Genomic DNA, 25403 nt, shown 5'->3' with positions numbered 1-25403 from the left:
GTTCTTTAGATAGTCCAGAAGTTCTCTATTGGACGTATTACCAACCACAGATGTCGGGGTGTTTATTTCGGCCAAGGCCCTCATAAAGGCATCCCACCCTTTAGGGAGACGTGTGACAGGTAAGGCGTGAGTTTGGATCGCAGCTTTGACCAGGTCCAAGATGTTAGATCCGGGAATCACCGCTCCTTTATACACAAAGGATCCTTTATCATCCCATGTAGAAATATTCTTGTTTTGGCTTATTTTGCTGAGCATCAATCTCGCATGATTCTTGTATCTAGCAGGCAGGCCGTCCACCACTTCACGAAACACGGTGTCAGAAGGGGGCTGTGGTGTTTCTTCAGCAGGTGGTTCAGATAGAAACAGATTTAAACTTTGCTTCTCAGCATCCCTCTGTTTTACATGAGTTAAATATTTTTGAAGTAAGGTATCGTAGAGTCGTGCTTTTTCATGTTCGGATAAATCAGACCTTCGTAGAATCTCTTGCATTTCTCTATCTAGGGATGAGATGGCTGTAGTTCGGATGTTTTCATCCTTGGGAGGTGCGCCTCTTAATTGATCCAGTTGACGGCTGGGAACCAGATACATTTTTTCAGCATAATCCATCACTGTTTGGTTAGAAAACTGGTTAACAGAGGAACGGCAAAACTTAGCAGAGGTCCCAAAAACCCTCCAGACTGTTTCACAAGGCACTTCTTTTTTCGAAGAGACACTTTGCTGTTTCCCAGAATTCTAATAAGGCGGCGCCTTTTTCTCAACGCCCGTAGCTGGTGCGGGGCCAAGGGGATGTTTCCCTTTAAAGTATTGAGTGCTATTTCTGAGATAGTAGCAATTAAATCATTGGAGCCCGTGCACAAAATGGCTTTTCTCTGGCGTGGAGGTACCTTAATAAGTAGTTTTAAAAGTTCCAGGTTTCTCTTTACACGATTGGACATATTATCCAGGAGGAGCAGGCAGCCGCAGGTCCTACGCCGTTTTAAAACAGTTGCCTTTTGTAACTCCGGGATTTTTTCTTCATCAAATATACCACAGGCCAATCTGGTGGGAAGATTCCAGTTCTTAATCTGTATGTTTCGGGTGTAGTACCATTCAAATCTATCATTAAATAACCGTGAGGTTTGGTTGTTGCGTCTGCGTAGGATTCCATGAAAAAACTCACATTTCCTGGATACATCTGTCGTGCCAAAGTAGCAATTTGTAGTTTATCCCGGGGGTTTTTAAACAGTACCATATATTTTGCATTAAGACTGATGGTTCTGTTGCTTTTTCCTTTGCAAAAAATATTTTGTGTGATGAGGAAAACACTTATATTCCGGTGATGGACATACTGGGTGAAACATATCTCCAAACCACGGTTATCGCAAGCAGGCTGCATCAAATCATCGATTACTATAAAATTGACTTTATTGGGTGGTAACAATTCATCATCATCAAATTTTTCAGGTAAACCCTGCACAAACTGGATAAAGGGGTATTTACATTGGAGTTCATTGTACAGGGGTTGCCAGCAACTGTAAAACCACACAATATTTTGAGGTAGTACAGAGAACACATGATCGGCATTATCCAGCATATTTTTTATAAAAAAGGTTTTACCACAGCCGCTCGGACCTGCTAGAATAGCAGAGAAGGGATGCTGCCATCGGGTCTGCAAATCAGTATCCATAAGGGAGCGTTGTAAATCCGTCTTTAATTACTCTTTTATCAAAAACAACCTTCTGTGTTTTTTTGAGGGTTTTCGTATGAAGCGTCCACTGACGCTTATTTCGAACAATACCCGGCTGATGTATCACAATTTCACGAGGCTGGCAGCCTTTCTTGTCCGAGACGTAAGCGAATGCCAAGTCTTTTAGACTGCTGAAATTAATTTTCTCACAGTTAGCACTATTCAGGGTGATTCCCTTAACTTTCAAACAAGCTGTGCCATCAGTCAATTTATATCCATAGGATTTTGGACCTACACTGACAAATTCTGTGATAGACCGGCCTGATGAAATTTCGTCAGTAAGATCCCCTAAATAATCTCCTAGAGGCGGTTCCCATTCCCCTTCCCGACTCACAAAAATGACACTGTCCGTGTCGTGATACAAAACACGTCTACCTAATTTATCTAGCAACTTGTAGAGTTCAAGTCTAGCATAAGCAGTGGTAAAACATGCTATGAATTCATTTTTACGCCCAGCGGTTGTCACACGGTCCTCTGAATATTTCCATGAGAGACAGACAGCCTCATCATCCAGACATTCAGACATGGACACCTTATAAGCATCAGAAAATAGAATCTGAAAGAAATCCTCAGGATCTCTCAGTACTTGTGTGACAGGTAAATTTGTTCTCTGTCCAAACTTGCCCCACAATGAGTTTAAAAACAGTTTGGCAATTTGACGTTTTGCAGGATTCACTGCAATCTTGTTTCTGCGTAAACGCACCCCCTCCCGTGCATGATAATCCCTTATATATTTAGATTTATCTTGTTTACTCACACACCACTGTGGGTAACCTGAAGCCTCCTGCTTTTGACGAAGATGCATCTTTATATACCCTGAAAACAGATCTGCAGAACGATGCTCAAAATGCCACACCTCATAAATTTCAACAACTTTGTAGCCCTTCTCTATAGCTACATTCAACTCGATTGTACACCATGTTCCAATTAACGCTCTTTCCTCATCTGTGTGGTCACAAGGGTCCAGATGTCGTGCTTCTGCACAGGTTGAGCACAGTACGAACATGAGTTTTCCAGAGATTCTGGAAGGCAAAACTGGAAAATAGAGATTTCTAGGGGGAAAAACCTTGGCCTTAACTAGTCCAAAATAATTTGAAAGGGGCTTGAAATCCTTGTAAATGATTTCAGGATGCCCCAAGGGGTACTCTTTTGTTTTGTTTACATAGGGGTACAGACTAGTAAAGTCATAATATTTCACAGATTCCCCATCTTTAGGTTTATAATAGAGGCATATTGCATTTGTACGACCCCCAAAAAGCGCATCGCGAGGTTTTAGGGGTTCAGGAAAACTGGCTTTTGCAAGATAAGCCTGGACTTCCAAATCTGTTTTTACCATATTTCTCCACTCGTGCTCCCAAATGGAACGCACTTCAAACCCTAGGCTTTGGAGCTCCGCGGTCCTTTTCTGTGTCGCGTTAAAAAGAAACTCGTAAGATTTCCCCACCACGGGGTTGTCCTTCTCTGGAGAATAACAAATCAAACAACCATGAAAAAAACAACCGAAATACTCATAGGCAACTTTCTTATCATCCACAACTGCAAAACCATCCAGAAAATAATTTCCAACTTTAACCTCCCCACCATTCAATGCGTGACGTATTTCAACTTTTTCCTTATGACTGACAAAAGAGAGCCACTGTATAGAGGCGGATGAGAATCGCTTGTACTGATTATGGTAATCATTACAACTTGGAATCGCTATAGTATTTACCCTAAGAAATTTGAACCTATACATGGCGAGAGCCACACCTGCAATGGTAGGGTATTGAAAAGGATCAATAGCGACCCTGTACCTCTTGACTTTGTCTTTTTTCTTGCCTACCATGACTTCTCTTATACCCATTGTGAGCTGCACTATTTCATGTCTGTACTTGGTACAGGCCTGCTCCAAAATCTCAACATCCTTCTGACAATAGAATGCAAGCTCTTTCTGCATATCAAAGGTTTTTGACTGGTTCTCTGCATACCAGGCTGTAAAGGCTGCCTTTTCAGCAGGCATCATGTATTCTACGCCATAGCATTCGGGCTGTGGCATTGGCCCTACATAATCCCAATTCTCAGGCTTGTTAAAATAATGTGGAAAATACCCCTTGGCATCCTCAAATCCCAAAGCCTTTGGTAATTTAGAGAGTGCCATGGGTAGGTGACTGAGTGAGTCAATGAATTTTATGGAGAGTCCTACCACAGTAACACAGATCAACTTCCCACCCTGTGCTATAATTTCAACATCCAGTTTTTCTTTCACCAACTGTCGGAGTATAAAATAACAGTCATATCCCTTTGAATTGTGAGCTATGAATGTTGCATCTTTAAAGGCTCCATCTTTTGTAAACGTTTTAATAAATTGTTCAATACAGTTTTCGCCCTTAAATTCCCAGGTTTTGCCTGCAAACTTCCATGGCTCCCTTTCCCCTTCCACCTCAATTTCACCATCACTGTCTTCAGACCCACTATTCTCCTCCACAAAATCTGGTTTAAAACACTCCACAGTCTCCCCAGAATAAGCTTTTACAAAGCAAAAATTCGGCACGTGAGCCCCCGTACTCTGGTGACATTCAAAATCGTAAAATAAATATTTCACAGAAAGCTTTGGCTGTTTAAGCGGTTGCATGTAACACAAATGACCCTCATCTTCAACAATGTAACCCCAGCAGACCGTACACTGTCTCCCTTTACACTTTTCATCATCGTGATCCAGCTCCTGATAATATCGACACTTTGTACAATACATTCTCGCTAGACATTTGACTTTCTTCTCTAAACCCAGCTGTTGGTGTAATTTTAAGCAAGCCTCAGACCTACAATGAAACTTACATCGGGGGCATCGAACCTGTTTCCCTATCACATTATCACACCCCTTTCTCAAACACATTCTGCAATAAAATAGACATGAATGATGGTCATGATTATAGAGTTTGCGACAAAATTGACAGTAGTTTCGGATGCCAAATAGCGCTTTTACATTCAGAACCCCATAGAAATGCTCATCATGTAAGAGTAGAGTATAGGCTTGAGGATAAATGGGGCCCTGTGTTTTAAACAGAGCCCACTCTGACTTTTTTGAGTAATAAGCAACATCGATATTGACTCTTAAATGTTGTTCAACAGTAGAAATATCATTAAGGGTTACCTTTTTTTGATCAGACCATCCGAGTTCCATATGCAGTTTTTGAGCAGCTGTCAACATTTCTGAATCTGTGGGTTTATGTAAACTCATAACACCAAATAAAGCTCCAGCAAAACACATATTGCCACCTGCATAATTCAGGTCTATCAGATACTGTCTCTTCCTAGCAATTATTTCACTGGCTGGAATGGAACTCAGTTTTCGACGTGCTCCACCTTGTGGCGGTTTTGTTATAGTGACCACGAGCTCAAAATCACCATGAGCGCAGATTTCCATATTGCTCTGTAATAGACGACTCAGCTGGACTAGAAACTCCTCAGCATTAAAGAGATCCCTACTTCTTTTAAAAGAGAAGAGTGGATTTCGTAACCCTGAGGCTTCTAATCTCACCTGAACAAAATCTTCGGGATCAATTCTCTGGTTCAGATTGTCTAAGATGCCCTGGATCGCTGTGTATAATGCATTTATAACCTGTGCATATGACCTCACGGTTTCTAAATTTCTGAAACGGTATACCTCCCCGATCCGCAATGTGTTATAACTAGGAAAGGTAAATTGCCACCTGTGCACGCATTCTGCAAACACAGGGGGTGACCCATCATCCTCCTCACCAGAGGTGTCTTCCTGTTGAGGTCGGTACTCAACCTCGTTAGATGGGGATTCTACCTGTTGAGGTTCAGGAGAATGTCCATCCCTCTGGGTGTCTGTACTGGAAGAAGAAGCCGGGTCTGACCTCATTGAGTCTCTATTGCTTTTATGTTTTTGTTTACTTCTGGACCTGGCAAGAGTTTTTCTCGCCTTTGTTATCAATCTACGTCTCCTTTTCCAGTACAGTTCTCTAGGTGTGAGCTTCTTTTGCTTTCTTCTACCCCGCTTGTGCAACCCTCTACCTATCTGATAGTGAGTTGAGTTTGTAAGAGGGTTATAATTTTTACATGCTTTAATTGCTTTGAGAAGTTTTGGAATTTCATGACCGACGATTTGATCCAATCTCATTTTTAAAGCAATAGACTGTTTATAATTGTCGTCCGCTTCATCGTTCAATCTACGAATTTCAGCAAAGCATTCCCCCGCAGTGCTCATAATTTCACAGTCATGATCATCTTCCGAATTCAGCACAATGTCATTGTTGCCTTTCTTCTTCTTTTGAGGTCTAGCTGATTCCTGAGTTTCTGGCCTGGCTCGCTTCAAGCGGGTTCCTAAAAGATATAATAAATATAATAAAATACCTAAACACAATCACGTGTGGCTATTTCTCATATTTACAGAGAGATGTTCTGTGGGGCATACAATTACCTCGAGTTTTTGAAGTTGATAGATTGGTAGTCTTTGGAGTGGGCATGTTGGTCTCCTTATCTGGAAATGCAAATACATACACCTGAGTAGCTGTTTCTCATATTTACAGAGTGATGTTCTGTTGATTTCTGTAAGTTTGTTATTTTGTGTGATTGCGACTTTGTTAATTTTTGTTGTAGTATTTATGTTCTGTGTTTTACTACCATTCATCATTACCTGCATGCTTGGAAGTTGGTGGAATAGCCTTTGGTTTCTCCACAGTCTTGAAATCAGCATCCTCATGACGAAGTGCTTGTTCTGTGGAAAACAGACAATCATTTCAGAAAAGACACACACACACTGGGTGGGCGTTCATTTTATTATTAAATAACCTTTGGAGTATAAGGACAAACCCATCATTTGAGCATCATCCACTTCCAGCTGAGAAATTTGCACATCCTCATAAGTAATTTCATCTGGTAACGGCATATTTTCTATGATGGCTGGGTACTGGATATGAACGTTAGGATAGAAATGTTGGTTGATGTTGCTCATTTCTGATGGTTTGAGTTGTTGAATCTAAGAAGGTGGAGAGGGTTAAGAGGCAAGCATTAAACAGGTTGTGCAATCATTGCTGAGACACATTTCCATACAAGACCCAAACCGCGCCAGACACCATGGATTGGACCCACCCTGACAGATTACCAGAAATTGAAAAACAAACGTTCAGGATTATTCAATCTTACCTGAATTTGGCAGCTGGAAAAGCCCCCAAAACATCATTAGATACTGAGATATGTATCTCTTTACAAAAAATGAATGAGTTGGATGCCAGGATCTTTCCTATAATATCACCTCTGCAATTGGACACTCCCACACAGAGCTGTGAAATCCTTCAACATGTGATGCAGCAAACATTTTCCGATGGCAAGATTAACTGGGGCAGAATTTTTTCTATAATATTATTTGGATGCATTTTAGTCAGAAAAATGCCCTACACAGAAGTTCATGTCGATAATGTAGCTGAATGCATCGCAGCATTCTTGCTAGATCATGAATCTAAATGGCTTTGCCGTCATGGAGGCTTGGTAAGTAAAATAAACTCTTAAAACTTTATAATATTCAATTTAATATACATTATTGTGTATACATATAATATTGATAATAATATTATATATAATATACAGTATTGTATGTACATATAATTTATTGTATGTACATATAATATTGGTAATAATATTATGATGTGGTACAATATAATACTAATATTAATATTACAATATAATACCGGTAATATTATACACATACACACACACACACATATATAAATAATATTACCGTATAGTGTCATAGTACAATATGGTAATATATGATGTTAATATTGTACTATGGTAATAATATAATATATTGTATGTACGTATAATTTGTGAGCCAAATTGCCCCCCCCCCCACTTTTCTGGTAAGAAGGCCAATATATAAATATAGTAATTAGATTAATTAATTAAAACTAGCATAACAGAATCTTATTTCTCATTTTTTCTAGGAACATGGGGTGAAATACATGAATGCTCTAATGGATGGTAAAACAAAATTGTCGATTGTTGAATTTATGTTATATGTTTATAATCTAAAGTGGTTGATATTCCCTGTATAAATAAATAAAATAAAAATCTACATCCTTTTTGTTATTATTTATATAAAGCAAACAAACAAAATAATGTACCCTATTTTCTGTTGTAAAAATAAGCCGTAGCTTCCAATGAAACAGATTAAATTATAGGGTTGTTGTATGTCTTTCGGGCTGAATGGCCATGTTCCAAAAGTATTCTCTCCTGACGTTTCGCCCACATAATAATAATAATAATAATAATAATACTTTATTTATACCCCGCCACCATCTCCCCAATGGGGACATCTATGGCAGGCATCCTCAGAGGTTAAATTATATATAAAAATCTATTAAATGACAATTGGGTGTCTGACCTCAAATGAAGCCAGCCTAGAGGTATAGGATTGTGTATTAGGTTAGAGTACCAGGCACAAGTAATTCATTAGCCCTGATTTTCATAAGTACCCATTTGCCTAGGATGGTTTGAATGTGTATTACCTATTTCCAGAGGAGCATTCTTTTGTTACAGTAATTAGGTCAATACAGTAGATAAGCATATACAGATAATCTGCAGGGGCCTTTCATGTTCCTTGACTTTTTTTGAATGGGCCTTTCTCCCACCTAACCAAACAAGACACGGCTATGGAAATATATATAGCTATGGAAATTAGCTATATATATTTTATATGTAAAATATATAAAACTCTATTAATAACAATTTAATAATAACAATTTAATAACAAATAAATAACATTTTAATTTAATGTTAAGTGAAATAGGTACAGTTTTACCACCAAGGGTCACCCATCATAGCCTTTTAAAGGACAGGATTCAGCCATAGAGACTTTTTAAAAAAAACATCCCATAAGAGGTTGACCCACATGTTAAATTATTTTAAAATCTTAAACTATATATATATATATATATATATATATATATATATAGAGAGAGAGAGAGAGAGAGAGAGAGAGAGAGAGAGAGAGGAGGTTGGGAGAAAGGTTTGGACTTACCAATTCAGCCAGAAATGTTGCATGGGCCAGAGGATTGAACCCAGGATGTCCCAGGGTTTTTAAAGCGTAAGGGGGTCCTCTTTTCTGGTTGGGGCCGCCTTTCCATCCGCTTTTAAACTGAGAATTCCCATTGGCTGATGAGACAAACACCCTCCTTTTGAGGTGTGGTCATATTTGCAGTTAGGCATACATGTTGTACAGAAACCTTTATATAAATCTCTATTAAATAAATGGGTATCATACTTTTTTTTATTTTGAGGGAAGGGGTTGGGGAAAGGTATATTGAAGAAAATTAGCAATATACGCCTTAAAGAGTAGTTGAAATGTATTTCCAAAAGGGAAACCCTCAAATAAAAGCACATTGTGCATTATGTTTTTTTTAAAATCCATTTTTATTTTACCCCATTTTAAAATAATCTGCTAAATGGGGCATGATGGGCTATAAGGACTTGTATTTTCTAAAGGACTGTAACACTCTCCCTTCCCTATAGACATTGGGTTGTTCTGTTGGACCCTTATTTTATTATTTATTTTATTTTTGGTTGTAAAAATAAACCATGTTTCCAATGATGCATTTTAATATATATATATTAATACATGGTTAAAGAAAGGGGCCCACACTTCGCCTTGTGTATTCAGTTAAAGATCCAGGCACAGAGATGCTTATTATCTCTGTTTTTCAGAAGTCTTAAGCATCCGGCCCCACGCCACTGAAAATATGCATATCCTGATTGTCAGAAGGATCAATAAACAGGCACATATTTTCACTTTTCTATTTAGTTAGATATATATATATCATTAGAAATCTTATGAGTGTTCATTAAATGTACTTCTAAAGGTAAGCCCCTCAAATAAAAAACACAATGAGCATTATGTTGTTTTTAAATCCATTTTATTTTACCCATTTTAAAATAATCTTCTGGTAAATGGGTCATGTTGGGTTATAAGGTCGTATTTCTAAAGGAATGTAACACTTAAAGATCCAGGCACAGAGATGGTTATTATCTCTGTTTTTCAGAAGTCATCAGCATCTGTCCATGGCATGACCACTGAAATATGCATTTCCTGTTTTGTCAGAAGGATCAATAAACAGGCACGCATTTTCACTTTTCTATTTAGTTAGATATATATATATATACATTAGAAAACTTATGAGTGTTCATTAAATGTACTTCTAAAGGGAAGCCCTCAAATAAAAAACACATTGAGCATTATGTTGTTTTTAAATCCATTTTATTTTATCCCATTATTGAAAGTACCATATATTTTATTTCAATGTAACACACTTTTTTGAATTTTTAAAAACAGTCATCAATAGCTGCAAGTTTTACTCTTTCTTAAAATTAGTTATAATAGGCCAAAATTTGACATAATGTTTGTATGGACGGTTTTTTAGCACAGTTTTGACTTGCTGCAGAATCTCCTGGTTGCAACTCTTCAATCCAGCATTTAGAACTTTAATAGCCTTATCAGTTTGGCCAATATATGTTACCAAATTCATAATGTAGTCCAATATTTCAGAGGTCATATACAGAGAGTTTTGACAGTAACCTATCAAAAGTAAAATATGAAGGGTATTTATGAAGCATAAATTTCCACAAATATCCTTCAATTTTTTGCTTAGGAATTTGTTGTTCCATAACACACATTCATGACTCATCTGATTCCCTGCAAAAATCTGACAACCCGGACACGCCTCAAATAATATTTCGTTTAAACAGTGATCTAATATCCCGTAAACGGTTGCTTTGGCGGTCTCCAACATGACCGTCTTCTGCTCTACATTCCCTGTTTCAGTCTTGACATCCAATCCAAGAATGCTTGACATAATCACATGGCCTGGGCGTTGAATAGCACTCATTTCAGGGGTCTCCTATAAATAACAAATTAATCAGATTTTAAAACACGCACATTCAGTGACTACCACCCCACCCATACATAAAACACATCCCTTCAAAACTCATACTTACTTGTAGCTGGCTTGATGCTACGCAGCATAGCTTCCAAATAGCAGCGATAGATGGTGACTTCACTTCTTCTTCTTTAGCTGCCCCTGATGAATTTTCTGTAACCCCCTAAAATGATTTAAAAGATAAGTGTAAGTGCTTTCAGTTCACAATTTTGCTCCTTGAAATAGACCCTTTCAACCCTAAGAGGGATCAGAATAATAGTTTTATGTTTTTTACCTGCTCAGAGGATGGTATTGCTGGTTCTGATGAAAGTGTTTCCAAAAGCCTGTTAGCTGATTCGGAAACCACCCGGTCTTCCTCACATTTTCTTTTAGCTAAATCACAGTCATCATCCTCATCAGAACTTGAACTTATGAAGCGTTTCCTGCTTTGGGATTCATCAACTGTTGAATCAGGTAGCTCTGAGGAAGAAACACTGGCATCTGATAATTCCATATTTTCCATTCCTCTGAAAGCAGTCAAGGGATGCACTAAAACTCACATGGAGTATTTATTCCTAAAAGCTCCGCCCTAATGGGCCCTCCCAGTATCACATGATGACCTTATGGGCCTAAATCCATTGGCTGTTGGACACAGAGCACAGAGCTCACCACTAAGACCTAGCACACGGTCCTGGCTGCCCCATTTCCTCAAGCAGAGGGGTCAGTCTAGGCAAGGGGCCTTTCAGCCCATACGCATCACCATGAATGCCTCATTGAAACATGTCTGTGCTTGCCCCACCACGTGGTAAGCTCCTGCAGTAGGAGTAGGGAACATGCACCATAGACATACCCATCACATGGGCGGCTTATGGTAGGGGTGGGGGGGGGGGTGGGCTGTGGGCTGTGGGAGGACTTCACCTCAGGGGGAAGGGTCTCCCAGGATTGCATTTCCTGTTTTTAGGAGGAGGGAGTTCCTCTTTTAGGAGGTGGCACTTCCTGCTTCAAGGGGCAGGACTTCCTGCTTCAAGGGGGCGTGGCACCTGTCAAAAATGAGTTTGACGAGAGGTGGCCCCTATTACTACTATTCACAAAAAATAGTTTATTTATTTATTTATTTATTTATTTATTTCAATCATTTATACCCTGCCCTTCTCACCGGAGGGGACTCAGGGCGGCTTACAAGTGGCAATTGATGCCGTTACACTGATATACAATAAACTAAAATGTTAAAACAGTTAAAACAGTCATAAAATACAATATACAAAGTTTAAAACAATGCAAAGTGCTTATGCCATTCATCCACCAGACCTTATACAAGAGCTGTAGTTGTTCCTGTGAGTAATCATCAGCTCAAAGCAAAAAAACAAACAAAAAGGTGATTGAAGTTTGAAATATATTTTGCTGGACAAATCAGTTTTGTTTTAAAATTATAAGTTGTTTGAATGTTGAAATAAATCTTCGCAGGTTAATTCCTTCATAGAAATGAATCTATCTAACAATGTTTAGATAGATTCATTTCTTTGAAAGAATTAATCTGAGATGAAAGACATTAGGGGAAGAATGTTTGAGGATATAATCTTACTGTTGCTGATAACCTTTTTCAGGGTAGCAGGTGTCATGTGTAAAAATCCAGTCCTAAATATTTTGAACTGAGATTTTGCTCAAGACTGGAAGAATATACAGGCAGTCCCCAAGTTATAAACAAGATATATTCTGTAGGTTTGTTCTTAAGCTGAATTTGTTTGTAAATTGGAACAGGTACGTTTTTTCAGTGTAGCACCAGCCATGTATGTATGTATGTATACACACACACACACACACACACACACACAAAAGCGTTGGATAGCATAGGGAAGGGTTAACACCCCTGTGGTGTTTGTTTTGCTGTCTGTGTCCCTGTTCAGAAGATTTTACCTTTTCCCTATGAAAACTTTCACGAGTGAATTTTCCTTCTTAGGGGTACATTTCTCCCACTTTCTGCTGTCTCACCCCGTTAACTCATCTCTTAACTATGAGTCATTTTGTAAATCGAATGTTTGTAGCTTGGGGACTGCCTGTATACACTACACAGTGATACCACATTGATCTTACTTTACTACAGGTTTTTGCTTTGGAATTCTGAGCTTGGTAGCTTGATGAGCTTTATAGATTTATGCTAGAGACCACTTGTACATTTGAGCTTTCCAACAGCAAATTCTGAGTATCTCATGAACCAACAAACACCAGGATTTTATAGGTTGGAGCCAAAAGAGTGATATCAAGCTGTAATAACTGTGCAGTGGAGATAACACTCCTGCTCTTTCTGTTAGCTAGGCCTGTTCAAGCAGTCATTAAAGATTCCTGTAAGCTTTATTTATGCATATTTATTTCTGTTGAAATTGATGTAATGAAACCATCCATTGCCCTGAATTGATGTGTTTTCCTGTGATGACTCATGGGCCATGTAGTCCCGTTCCTAGCGCTGTTGAGACAGATGAAGAGGAAAACTTGGGTTTTCCACCGTTTCAGCCAGAATTGGAACTTTCCCAGCCAGAATTGGAGCCCTTGCACCTGCAGGAGGTTTGTCTTCCAGAAATCTGCCAAACAAGCCCTGAGTCAGAATCTCCCCCATTTTCTCGCCGTAGTTATTATCAACAACAAAAAGGAGTTCAACAGGCTAATCGCAGAAGCCTGAGAATCGCAGCCAGGCATTCAGCTGATTAAGACTGCTTCCATGAGAAATTCTAGGGAGTCATGCATCTGGACACAGAGATTGACTTTCGGTTCTGGTTCCCCAGAGAAGTGTTCTTTGGTGGGAAAACGAGACCCTATTTAGGTTCCTTGCCCCGTAGGAATCTTGCGGAGTCAATTTGTCAGCTACCGGAGTAGGTTGTGTGTGGACAGCGCTACTCCCGTTTCCAAGCCTTCGTTCCCGTTTCCAAGCCTTCGTTCCTGTTTCCAGCCTTGTTTTGTTTCACGGACCTTGCCTTGCTACCTAGGACTCAGCCTTGCTTTCCAGGACCTTGCCTTGTTTCCCGGACCTTGCCAAGTACTTACCACGGATCTTGTCCCTGTTCCTCGTTCCTTGTTGCCTTGAATCAAGCTTTGTGTACCAAGAATCAAGCTATTTCCTTGCCTTGCCTAAGTTTCATGGACTAAAGGACCTTGTCATCTCCCCTCACTTTGCTTGGCAAAGTGAGTGTTTCGGTTACTGGATTACAACTTTGGACCTTACTATTTCATATTGGACATTGTTTTCCTGGACTATATTTGACCTTTCCTGAAAGGTCATCTTCTGAACTATATTCTACACTTATTTTTATTGCCTTTACTTATTTCCTTAATAAAGATATTAGATAGATTCTGGCCTCTGTGTATGGTTATTGGTGCTCTGCAGCCTGGGTCGTGACATTTCCCCAGTTCCTGAAAAAAAAAGTCTTACAGCATATATGAAATTAATGTGATCGGTTAAACCAAATGATCACATATGTGATAAGGTGGTGAAACCCAGAGCAACAAGAAAATCTGATTATCAGGTACTATGAATTTTAAATATTGTATGACAGAAGTATTATCATCCTAAGTTCTAGATTAGTGTGAGGTTCCTTCAGTTTTGTTGTGTGGTTTTCCCCTTTTCGATTTTACAATGAATGCAGGAAGTTTAATAGCTATTGGCAGAGCAATGTGCCATCCAAAGCTGCCAGAATGAAACCCTTCCAGTGAATAAAGGGAACTTCTGGAAGGAGATCACTTGGTCTCCAGAGCTCCTGTGTAAACACCAGCTGTCTGGTGGGGTCAGCCAAAATTGAATTGTTCCAGAGTTTGGTTCATAATTGAAAGACATTTCAGAGGTGTAAACATTTGAGAGTCTATGATGTACTGCAATGAATCCTGGGAAAGCCACTTCTCACTCTTGGATGGAAGATGCAAATCAAAAAGTAATGACTTTTGCAAGTCATGAGCTACAGAAACATTTATGGATCAGACTGGCCCATCCCAACAGACAGTAGGGCACCTGCTGAGAGAGGTAAAATTTCTGGGTTCAAAGAAATTAAGAGAAAAACACTCAGAAAACACACTATTTCTCCTCTTTTTCTAATCAGTCATCACATTTCCAGATTTTACTTATTTTGGATCTTTTTTTCTTCACTCCGTGAAAATAAATGGAGAAAATAGTCTTCATTTCTTTGTATGCAGTAGGGAAAGGAAACAAGACAATTCTCAGAAAGGAGACATGATTCCCACCCAGCACTTAAATAAATTACTGTTGCTGTGTGTAATTATCCAGGCCATCAACATATCTTTCAACTGTTTCTGTGTAAAGATGGGAGGGAATCCTTTGAATTTCCTGCAGAATCCATCTGTGACTGGACAGCTGTCATGCTGCAAAATTATGTGCCTTCTCCAGAGGCCAGAACAACTCCTCTGTGAATGATTGTACTATTTTGGTATGTTTAGCTTAGAAAATAAATGAGTAAAGGGAGATAAGTGAGAGGTTATGAAATTATGTATACAGTATTGCAAAATGTGGAACTCAATAGGCTTATCTCAAAGCCTCAATACTAGAATCAGGGATGTATCAACTGGGCAGATAAAAATTGAGATTGCCTCCCAAAATAAAGATTCTGTCCCCTATAATATTTTTCTTCATTCCCAGAATTTCTAGCATTTCAGAGAATGAGATATTGTTCACTGTAAGATTCTAGAGCTCTTACATTTGCCTTCCCTTTGGAATTTTGCTTGCTCCTTTTCTTTGGATGCCCGAACTCCAGTTCTAAATGTTTGAATCATTGCAATGTTAGAAAGCTGGCCTTATCTCCCGTAAAATGACTGTAAAAAAGGAATTCTTTATCAGATACTTTGTTGACAGAGGGATGCCTGTATTCCCACTGACCTATGTCTCCATTCTTGTGTAACTTCTCTACATATATCATTTTTGTGTTATTGCCCTGTATCTACAAAATATTAAGTCTGCCCAATAGCATCCTTCATTGATTATAAAGCTCTTTAATGCAGATTATACTGAATGACAATGTTTGGGCTGAAAGGTGAAAGGAAGAACTGTGATAGTAGGTGAGATATTAAGAAGCTAAAAAAGGAGTTGTGAAGGAGCACTTGTAAAGGTCACTTAAAACTAGAATGTCATTTTTGAAGCAGTAAGAAGGCCAAACTGCTTATTTGGCTCTGTAAATATCTGGCATTTGTATGACATTGACATTTCGGTGGCAGAAATTGCTGAAGAGCTCAAGTGAATTATAACTCCTATCTGTCTGTCTATCAATCATCCCTATCCTCTTTCTCTCTAAACATATACACAAATATTCCTACAAGGATTGGCACTTAGGTACACTTGCAGTGATGGCACTTGTTAATTTGTTGCTTAGTGAAAAACCACAGCAGCTTTTGTAATACAAAATAATGGTGAAGCCTCTTAAACCATTGGGATTTCATGCAGTTTCTGATATACAGTGGGGAAGTTGGTTCTAAAACAGTAAAAAAAAGGGGGGATAGAATTATGCATAGTAGAAAACATGGAATTGTTATCCTCAGCCCTCTCTCTAATGTGCAGTGCAATTTATCCTTGTCTGATGTCATCCTTGGTTATGGGCAGACAGTGCTATAAAGACATTTTATAACAAACCCTAAGATTATTTTTTCATCTTGAAATATAATTCTAGCAAGCAGAGATGCTTAGGCAAATTCCATTAACAACTTTTTTTGGTTTAACATATACACTTATTGTTGGTTCCAACATGCCACAGAAATTGCAAGGTACAATAGGCATGCCCTCAAGAGACATACTATTCACTCCAATTTATTATGGTGTTTGTTTCATTTTTACTACTGCCTTACAGCTGGGTGATTGTCAATGAAGCGGGTGAGTGAAGAGACAGAATGAACTGTCAGAATTCTCTTGTCCAGTGAAACAGACACATGGAGACGATGCAGATGAAGCTATCAATCCACATTACTAATACCCACTTTGTGTTGGGGAAAATCTGTTGGGCATTGTAGGAATATAGAAATAAGAATTTGGGAATAATAACAAGATTTTGGATCAGGAAACACCTGAAGGACTTCTCTCTCCCTAGCTCTCCCTAGCTCTAGCTCTCGAATATACTGATACATGTGTCCCCTTTAAGAAAATTGTACCACACTCTATTACTTTTTTGCACACTGAACAAAGTTTTTTTGTATGAGTTTTTCTGTGTGTGTCATAATATCTGCTACTACGCTTTGGAAGTGCATTTGCTTTATAACAGAAAAGTCTTGCATTCAATTGGCAGGAGCACAGTCTTCCCAGAGGCAACACCATGCCAAGAATGATTGTGAGTTGTGGAGCCTTGAGGAGCCGCTTGCTTTGTACTTGTGATTCTGGCTGAAGTTGTTAAGTGCAGATGGAATTAAGCATAGTTGGGAGGCCCATTATGCAACTGCAATACGTATCCCTTATTCTGAACCACAACAGAGATAAGCACTTGCTTCAAAGGGACAACGTTCTGCAGCAGTGAAGTCAGGCGAATGTGGTGGCAAGGAGCCCATAGCAGCATTCTGACTACCACAGGGAAGGAAGGACCTTTTGGTCACTGTGTGGTTCAGCCAAGTAGGTTGAATAGTTTGCATCTCATTTTAAATTTAAAGGGGGAATTAGATATCTGGGATACATAACAACAGCAATCTGATCAAAAGGACAAGAATGCATTGGGATTAAATTTCAGGTTGGTCCATAGGTTTCTTGGCTGTTGATTTGTGACAAGTATCCAGGAATGAAGAAAAACCATTGGTAATCAATGAGCACAAATTCTGCTTTGGGCAAAGCTCACTGGGAAATATTGTGTCCAGATCTGGGTATCACAATTCAAGAAGGATATTGATAAGCTGGAACACATCCAGAAAGGCCAGTTGTTGCTGAGCTCAGTGGCTAGCTATAATTTATCATTCTAGAGCCCTTCCCTATGCTATCTCATACACACACACACACACACACACACATATACATATATATGGGAGGGGTTGGAGTTACACTTAAGAACAAATTTACAGAACCTTTCTTGTTCATAACTTGGGCACTGCCTGCATATATAGGGTTAACACTTCTGTGGTGTTTGTTTTGCTGTCTGTGTTCAGAAGATTTCACCTCACTTTCTGTTCCTGTGATAATGGGATTTTGAAAAATTTAGCTTATTGTGTAAACAAAGATTGGTGATAAAGCTTCAGTGGAGACCCCTTTTCCTCGTGATAACTCTTTCAGGAGTTGATTTCTCTTCCTCTGAGTAGATTTTTCTCACACCTATTTGTAACTATGAGTTGTATGTAAGTCGGATGTCTGTAACTTGGGGACTGCCTATATAGAAGTCAACATTATATAGATCTTGTAAAACCACATGGCCACATCTTGTAAAAGTTAGCTTTGAGACAACTGCTGGAGGATTCTGCAAAATATAGTACAAAAATTACTTTTTGCAAGCTGTGGTCCCTGTGGAGAAAGTGGAAAGGAGTAAAGAGAAAACATTTTTTTTAGTAAGAGCAAGAAGGTTACAGATATGGGACAATCTAATAAGATTGGGAATTCGCACAACATGAAAAGGGCGATGACGTCAACCTTTTCTGGCAAAAGGACAACATGATATAAATGAGAAAATATACTCTGTATTTAAAAATCAAGCAAACTGTGAGCATGTCTTCTTGGCTTGTATTTAACATTATTGATCTTGGCCAATTAAATGGTCAAATGATGTTAGGCAGCCACTTAATCTTAGACACCATTAAGTGCAAGCGCACATAGCTGGCATGAAAGCCACATTTAACTTTCACAGTTGACATGATTCTTGTCTTCATAGAAAGCTCACTAAAACAGTTTTCTGTTCAGATAGCAATTATTATGTACATTAAATACTGACAAATTTGTATAGTTTTGCAGTTGCAGTTTTTATACGACCTAGTGCCAGAGTCTCATTAAATGTTATGTATGGAATTGCCGGGAAACTATTTGGCAGACTTGTGATATAGAAACAGGTCCTGTTATAGATCAGCAACAGGTTAAAAAGAATATAAAAATAAACAGTTCAAATAACTAGGAGAAATAAGCCATAGAAGATCCTGAAATTATATATTGAATTATGGTCCCTGATAATTTGTTCATAAATGTCTTGGAGCCACAGGTAAGTAAGCAACAAGGTGTTGAGATTTGCAGCTGACATCAAATTCTTCGAAATACTACAAAATAATATTTCTAACCACGAAATGGCAAATGAAGTTCATTGTAAATACATGTAAAACAATTTCACATAGGATTTTTTTTTAAAGCCCCAAATTATATGCAGGTAGATGCTGAATGGTTGATGACTAACTGGGAACACTGTCTTTGGGTCACAATTCATAACTCCTTGAAAATGTCAACCCACAGTATGTGTGACAGTTATGAAAAAGATAAATTATAGACTTGGTATGCTTAGACAAGTGACTGAAAATAAGATTGCCAGTCTTAAAATGACCTTATAGAAATCTGTAGTACAGCCATGTTTGTGATATTATCAACAAGAATAACAACAACGTTTATTTCATTTCTTCTTTTCTCTGTAGATTGAGGCAGGGTGCAAAAATGAACAAGACAACACATGTCATCAGTCACAAGAACATATAAAAACAATACATGGAGCCGACTAAACATTTCTGGCAGGTCATTCCATAATTTGGGGGTGACTGAAGATTCAAGACTGATAAAAGAAAACTATTTTCACACTGTACAGGCAGTCCCAGAATTAGAAACATTCAACTTGCATACGACTCATAGTTACAAACAAGGGTGAGACAAGAAGTGAGAGGAAATCTACCCCTAGGAAGGGAAATTAACTCCTGGAAGTGTTATCGTGGGAAAAAGTGTCTCCACTGGAACTTTATCAACAATTCTTGTTTCCACAACAAGCCAATCCAATTGTCACAGGGACAAATAGTGAGGTGAAATCTTCTGAACATCAAAACAAACCAGACAACAAAACAAACACCACAAAACAAACCCTTCCCTATGCTATCCAAAGCAAATATATATGGCTGGAGTTACACTTAAGAAATGTACCTGTTCTGATGTATTTACAAATTCAGTTTAAGAACAAACCTACAGAACTTATCTTGTTTATAACTTGGGGACTGCCTGTAGCATGCTTGTAAGAACCCTGGTGGTTAGATACATTAACTGACAATAAGTCTATGTAGAACAGTTAGTCATGCTGGCTATTTGCAATTACAGATTCAGTGAAAATATACTTCAACATACCACTCTATAGGATACACCAGTGAAAAGGGGGTGTTAGCATCCACATCAGGCTTGTGTGCTTCTTGGAAGGAATGGATTGATCACTAAGAAAAACAGTCTACATTAGCAGCATGAAACCAGTCACTTTAATTTTCAATGGGCATAATTATCATGTAATAGTAGAAATATTGGAATAAATTTAAGCAAGTTGTATCATCTTGCCCTTCTTGGGTAATGTCCTTGGGTATTTTGCATTCAGTTGTTGGATAGGACTGAAATATCAGCCCTACAGGATCCTCCTCGATAGGCTACAAAGGTAGGATAACCCCTGAAACCGAGTAGCAAAGCAAATAGGAAACACTCAATAACTTTGGCCAAAGGATCTACCACATGGCAGCACTGATTTGAGTCCAACCTCCTCACAGCTCTGGCTGAGACATATGTAATTATTTCAGGCTTCAGTATTTTATAGTACTACACAGAAAATAACAATGTATGCATGATCAAAACTGCTTTTCCATATCTAATGAATGCATGTGATCCTTATGTGAGGTCTCTGTGAGCAGCACAAAATGTATTCAGAGTTTGTTTGTTGTTTAAGAGGCTATTCTTAGGGTCTGGCACTGTATGTAACCATAACGTCTGGTTGTTGGCCCTGGGTACATGATACTGGAGTTACAGCATTTCTAGCATAACACAAATAACAGAGCCAATCAAACAATACAGACCATGGGGAGATGTCAAAGTGGAGTTGATCACCCTCACTAAAACAGATCAGCATACAGCTGAATTTTTAAATCTTATTTTACACAACAGAACTACATATGACTCTCATTTCTGCAGAACCTATACCTATGGTTTTATTCAAACTTTTAGATCTACCCCCTCTGCAAAGACATATATGCCTGTTGTAGGAAAACTGATAATACAGAGGCTGTGTCAAGCTCAAATACCAAGGAGCAATCTGATGTGGTCATGTCTGCACACTTAATTTGACATTGTATAGCCTTATTTTCCTAGTTCTGCTCACTCTGCGGTTAAAACTTTATGTGCCTGGCAACGTTTTGCTATATCAAATCCTTGGTATCAGCCAGTGTAGCAAAGTGGTGTTTCCTGTTATTTAAGAGGAAATGCTACGTTTCAGTTACAAGGCCTCTTCTCAGACTTCCTGGTACACTGTCAACTGAGTGGTACGCTCAGGCACAAAGCTCTAATTTTAGTCCTTATTCAGCTTTCTCCTCATTAAGAGCCAGCTAATGAATTGCCAATTTTATTGCTTCACTTTCATCTCATGGAACTTTTTCTCTTTTTAAAAGCTGCCCAGACCAGACAAACGGGACACCTTCGGGGGCATGACTGACTCTGTCTCTTAGTATTTTGTAAACCCATTATCTAAATGAACTATTTACTTGATGACGAACTTCAGATTGATGGCTTTTCTCCAGTGCAGCATATTTCTGTTATTTATAGCTGCTACATGGCATCCTTTCTTGCCTCCCGCCTGCTTGGAAAGCGCTGCTTTTTTGTGTAAAAATGTAGTGTGAGACAAGGAAGATAGTGTTCATTTTTTCCTAATCAGGATGTTCTATAGATTTGAAGCCGTGCCTAAGGATTTTGTGGTTTCTAATTATGAGTCTCCAAAAGTTGTAGTACTTCAGTTCTCAGGGGTTTCTAAGCAGAGTGGTCAATGGCCAAGGATTGTGGGAGCTGTTGTCTATTAACATTTGGAGATCCTAGTTTGGGAACTATTGCAAAGAGATCTTACATCAGTGTATAATTTTAAATGGATTATATTTCTGCTTTATGCTGCAATTACACTGATTTTTTCATACTGCTGGTCATCTGTGATTGAAAGTATGTATTTTTACTTTTGGTTGTAAGCTGTCCTGGAAGTTTTGATTTCTACTTAATGTATGTGATGGGTGTGTGTGTATAGCAATCAATCAATCCATCAATACATGAGCCTGACAAATAAAGCAACTCTTATTTAGCCATGAGTAACCCTGTCATATTTTAAATAAGCATGATTACAAAATTGCCCAGGAATTGTCCTTGAAAGGAAAAGAAAAAAAGGTTCCCGAAATCACATTTGTGTGTGGGAGAGACTGTTCTCAAAAACATGTTTGAGGGTAGTAAACAAACTTTATGGAAAATCAAGCCAATGAAACAATTATAACATGATTTAATAAACTCCAGTAAAGCACGTAATCCGAAGCAACTAAATGTGCATGCTAACAAAATTTCTTAGCAACAATTAATGTGCTGCAGACTCCAGTAGTAATTGTATAGTGAAATATATACATGATAATAAGAAACTATATAAAAACTCAGCAAGTTTTAATGTAATTGTTCTTAGTGGCAAAATAAAGAACAGTGCATATCTGCACAATGAAAAGAAATGATAATTTTCAGTGTAATAAAATTTGTTTCAGCTGTGATTGGGTAGAATATAGTTGGCATGGCAACTACATCTGTTGAGGGGTGGAAATCAATAAAAGGAAGCCAGATTCCTGCATATAGTGATGGCAAGTCCATGAAAGGGAGGATTAAAAGTGCCAGTGGCACAGCGGGTTAAACTGCTGAGCTGCTGAACATGCTGACCAAAATGTCAGCAGTTTGAATCCGGGGAGCGGGGTGAGCTCCCATTGTTAGCCCCAGCTTCTGCCAACCTAGCAGTTTGAAAACATGCAAATGTGAGTAGATCGATAGGTACCGCTCTGTCGGGAAGGTAATGGCGCTACATGCAGTCATGCCGGCCACATGACCTTGGAGGTGTCTATGGACAACGCCGGCTCTCCGGCTTAGAAATTGATATGAGCATGAACCCCCAGAGTCAGACATGACTGAACTTAATGTCAGGGGAAAACCTTTACCTTTACTTTAGCCATAAGACACTTACTAAATGTAAAAGAACCCTGTGTTTTCCCTGGAAGCAGCTAAGCTTTTTATGTTCCCATTGGGAGGTGAAAAAAATACCTGTTTTGAGCATTTGAATCTATGACTTAGATTCAGACTGAGTGGCTAATTGGCAGATGTTCTTTCCTTACAAAGCACTTGTACTCATGTACATGATGTGCCCTTTTTTAAAAAGGCTGAGGCTTTTGTCTGTATGACTTTTTGTCCTGCAGAAGTAGTACATGAAGAACTGATGGATCTAATTATTTTCTGACATTAGCTCAGTATGTCAAAACATCCTTGTTCTTGAAATGTTATGGATTTCTTTTTAGCAACCCTGTAAATTCTCATAGGAGACAAATTTCACCCATTTGTTTCTCTTTTGCTTCTTTTCAGACGTTTACAGCCTGGTGTAATTCTCACCTCCGAAAAGCAGGCACACAGATTGAGAACATAGAGGAAGATTTCAGGGATGGCCTTAAACTTATGTTGCTCCTCGAAGTCATATCAGGTAAGACAATAATTGTCCAGTGCTAAACAATTTCGGGGATTCACCAACTTACTTATTCATCTATTCCCTCCCCCATATCATGGGGTCTCAGGGTGATGTACAAGTAAAATCACTTTAACCATTTTAAAAAGTTCCTTCCGGCGGGATGGTAACGGCGCTCCATGTAGTCATGCCAGCCACATGACCTTGGAGGTGTCTACAGACAACACCGGCTCTTCGGCTTAGAAATGCAGATGAGCGCCAATCCCAGAGTTGGACATGACTAGACTTAACGTCAGGGGAAAACCTTTACCTTTACTAATGTATCAATCGTTCAAACAAACTTGCCTAATGGTAATGAAAAGGATTCAAAAATTGTGAGCATCTCTAATTGAGGATGTAAGCTTTGAAATTTGTGAGTGAAAGTAACTTCAATGGTGGGTAACTGCTGGCATCCAGCACTCTTAACAGAAGTGTAAAGTACTTAAACAAGTCATTTCTCACCACATTGCACCACCTGGCAGGGTAGAAGATGTGCCAATGGTATTTACTCAAAGCAAGCAAGCAAGAAGACAAGATGGAAGATGGCACCTCCCCAAAGTGATTGTCTTAATTAGCTCCTCACTTTTTTTGCTGTACACTCAAGGATGCTTCTCAGCTGTGTGTACTGTATATGCACGCCCCCACCTTTTGCTCTTTAAAAACACATTGCTTTTGTAAACCAGAGAATATCCATCATTCCCAGTTTGAATCAAAACAGTCCAGAATTCCAAAAATCTTTTAAATATGGAAGCCAATTACTGAGCAGCCTGAGCCCCATGACTTGCTTTGATGGTTGCCAGAAACTAGTTGAGCTGAGTCCTCATATTATTATTTTTTCTTGTTTATCTTGTTAGTGAAGTGCTCACTCATGCATACAGGAAAGAGACAAAAGCATAGAGGAAGCAGTGCACAGACCATGATAGGAGGGGTGGTTGTTTCGCTGTTCCACGTGACTTAACGTGCAAATATTTAGTCCCTTCAGTTTAGTGGGCACTTACACACCTGTGCCCATTATATACTCTCTTGTGTTGCATTCTTGACTCTCATGCTCCATCTGTGTATGCTTTCCAGAGCTTGGGAAAGTTACTTTTTATGAACTTAACTCAGAAATCCTCAACAAACAAGGCTGCTAGAAATCATATACAGTACTAAAAAGTAATCTTTTCCAAGCTCTATTTTGTGCTGAAACCCCTTTTAGGATTTACACGTTAAACATTGGCAACATAGTTCACAACTTCCCTTGCGGCATACTTGGCACTATGTTGTATTAAACTGTGTAAGTAGGGCTGTAGTATTCTTGATCCCTTTAAAGCTACACTTTGTCCTTTAATTCCTTGTTGAAGAAACAGGCTGGAGACCCCTTCTTTTCTGTTTAACAATGTGGGGTCATGCACACTACCCTTGGCATATGTGTATAATCCCTTTTGAAAGCATAGGACAAACACCCACTTTGTTGTGGCATCGTCTGGTAAGAAGTGCCATGACCACAGAAGGAGAGTCAATGGGATCTTGTTAGAAGTAAATGGGGCTGTTGTTCTGTCTCTCTCAACTTTCGTTCTAGTTGCTTTTGGCAGCAGTTCAAAGTAAATGCTAGCTATAAAGTCTGTGCAGAGAGTGTTTTGAAATGAAAGGACAGGGAACAGAAGGAGAGCAAGAACGACAGCGGTACGAGTCCCTTGCAACAAAAGCAGGACTAATGCATTAAAACATCCCTCCCTAATTCCAGACAAAGTCCTCACACCAGTCTATTGCATTTTCAGTTATAGCTGTTATCCTGAACTACAGTCTTGTGTATTTAAAGTGGAACAAAATAATAGCATAATAGTTGGAAGAGATCACATGGCCTATCCAGTTCAGCCCATGGCAAGGCAGTAATACATAATCAAAGCACTCCTGACTGATGGCCACCTACCCTCAGAAATAGAGCTCTGGGCACCTTATTGGGGTAAAAGTGGGGTATTGGGATAAAAGTGTGAAATAGAGGTTGATGTAGAGATAGAGATAGTCCATGTGGCTCAGTGGCTTGAGTGTTGGACTAGGACTTGGGCACCGTTTGAATCCCTACTCAGCCATATTGGACTGGATGGCCCTTATAGTCTCTTCCAA

General features: G+C 38.9%; 2 protein-coding genes across 7 annotated transcripts in view; one reads left to right on the top strand and one right to left on the bottom strand.

Annotated features, from left to right (window-relative positions):
- actn1 (actinin alpha 1) overlaps positions 1-25403 on the top strand; it is a 135296-nt gene that overhangs the window by 55532 nt on the left and 54361 nt on the right. For all 6 annotated transcript variants that reach the window (XM_003224855.4, XM_062968057.1, XM_003224856.4 and 3 more), the window contains exon 2: positions 23162-23276. In XM_003224855.4, the coding sequence (XP_003224903.1) occupies positions 23162-23276 (115 nt within the window). The remainder of the gene's footprint in view (positions 1-23161; positions 23277-25403) is intronic.
- LOC134295455 (uncharacterized) lies at positions 9964-11517 on the bottom strand. The gene is made up of 3 exons (XM_062968058.1): positions 10934-11517; positions 10718-10822; positions 9964-10620 (listed from the first exon to the last, which is right to left on the bottom strand). Exons 1-3 carry the CDS (start codon positions 11159-11161, stop codon positions 10075-10077), a joined length of 879 nt encoding a protein of 292 aa, XP_062824128.1. The 5' UTR covers positions 11162-11517; the 3' UTR covers positions 9964-10074.

Source organism: Anolis carolinensis, chromosome 1, assembly GCF_035594765.1.
Source record: "Anolis carolinensis isolate JA03-04 chromosome 1, rAnoCar3.1.pri, whole genome shotgun sequence".
In the NCBI taxonomy this organism is placed as follows: Eukaryota; Metazoa; Chordata; class Lepidosauria; order Squamata; family Dactyloidae; genus Anolis; species Anolis carolinensis.
This window is presented reverse-complemented; position numbering and strand designations above follow the sequence as displayed.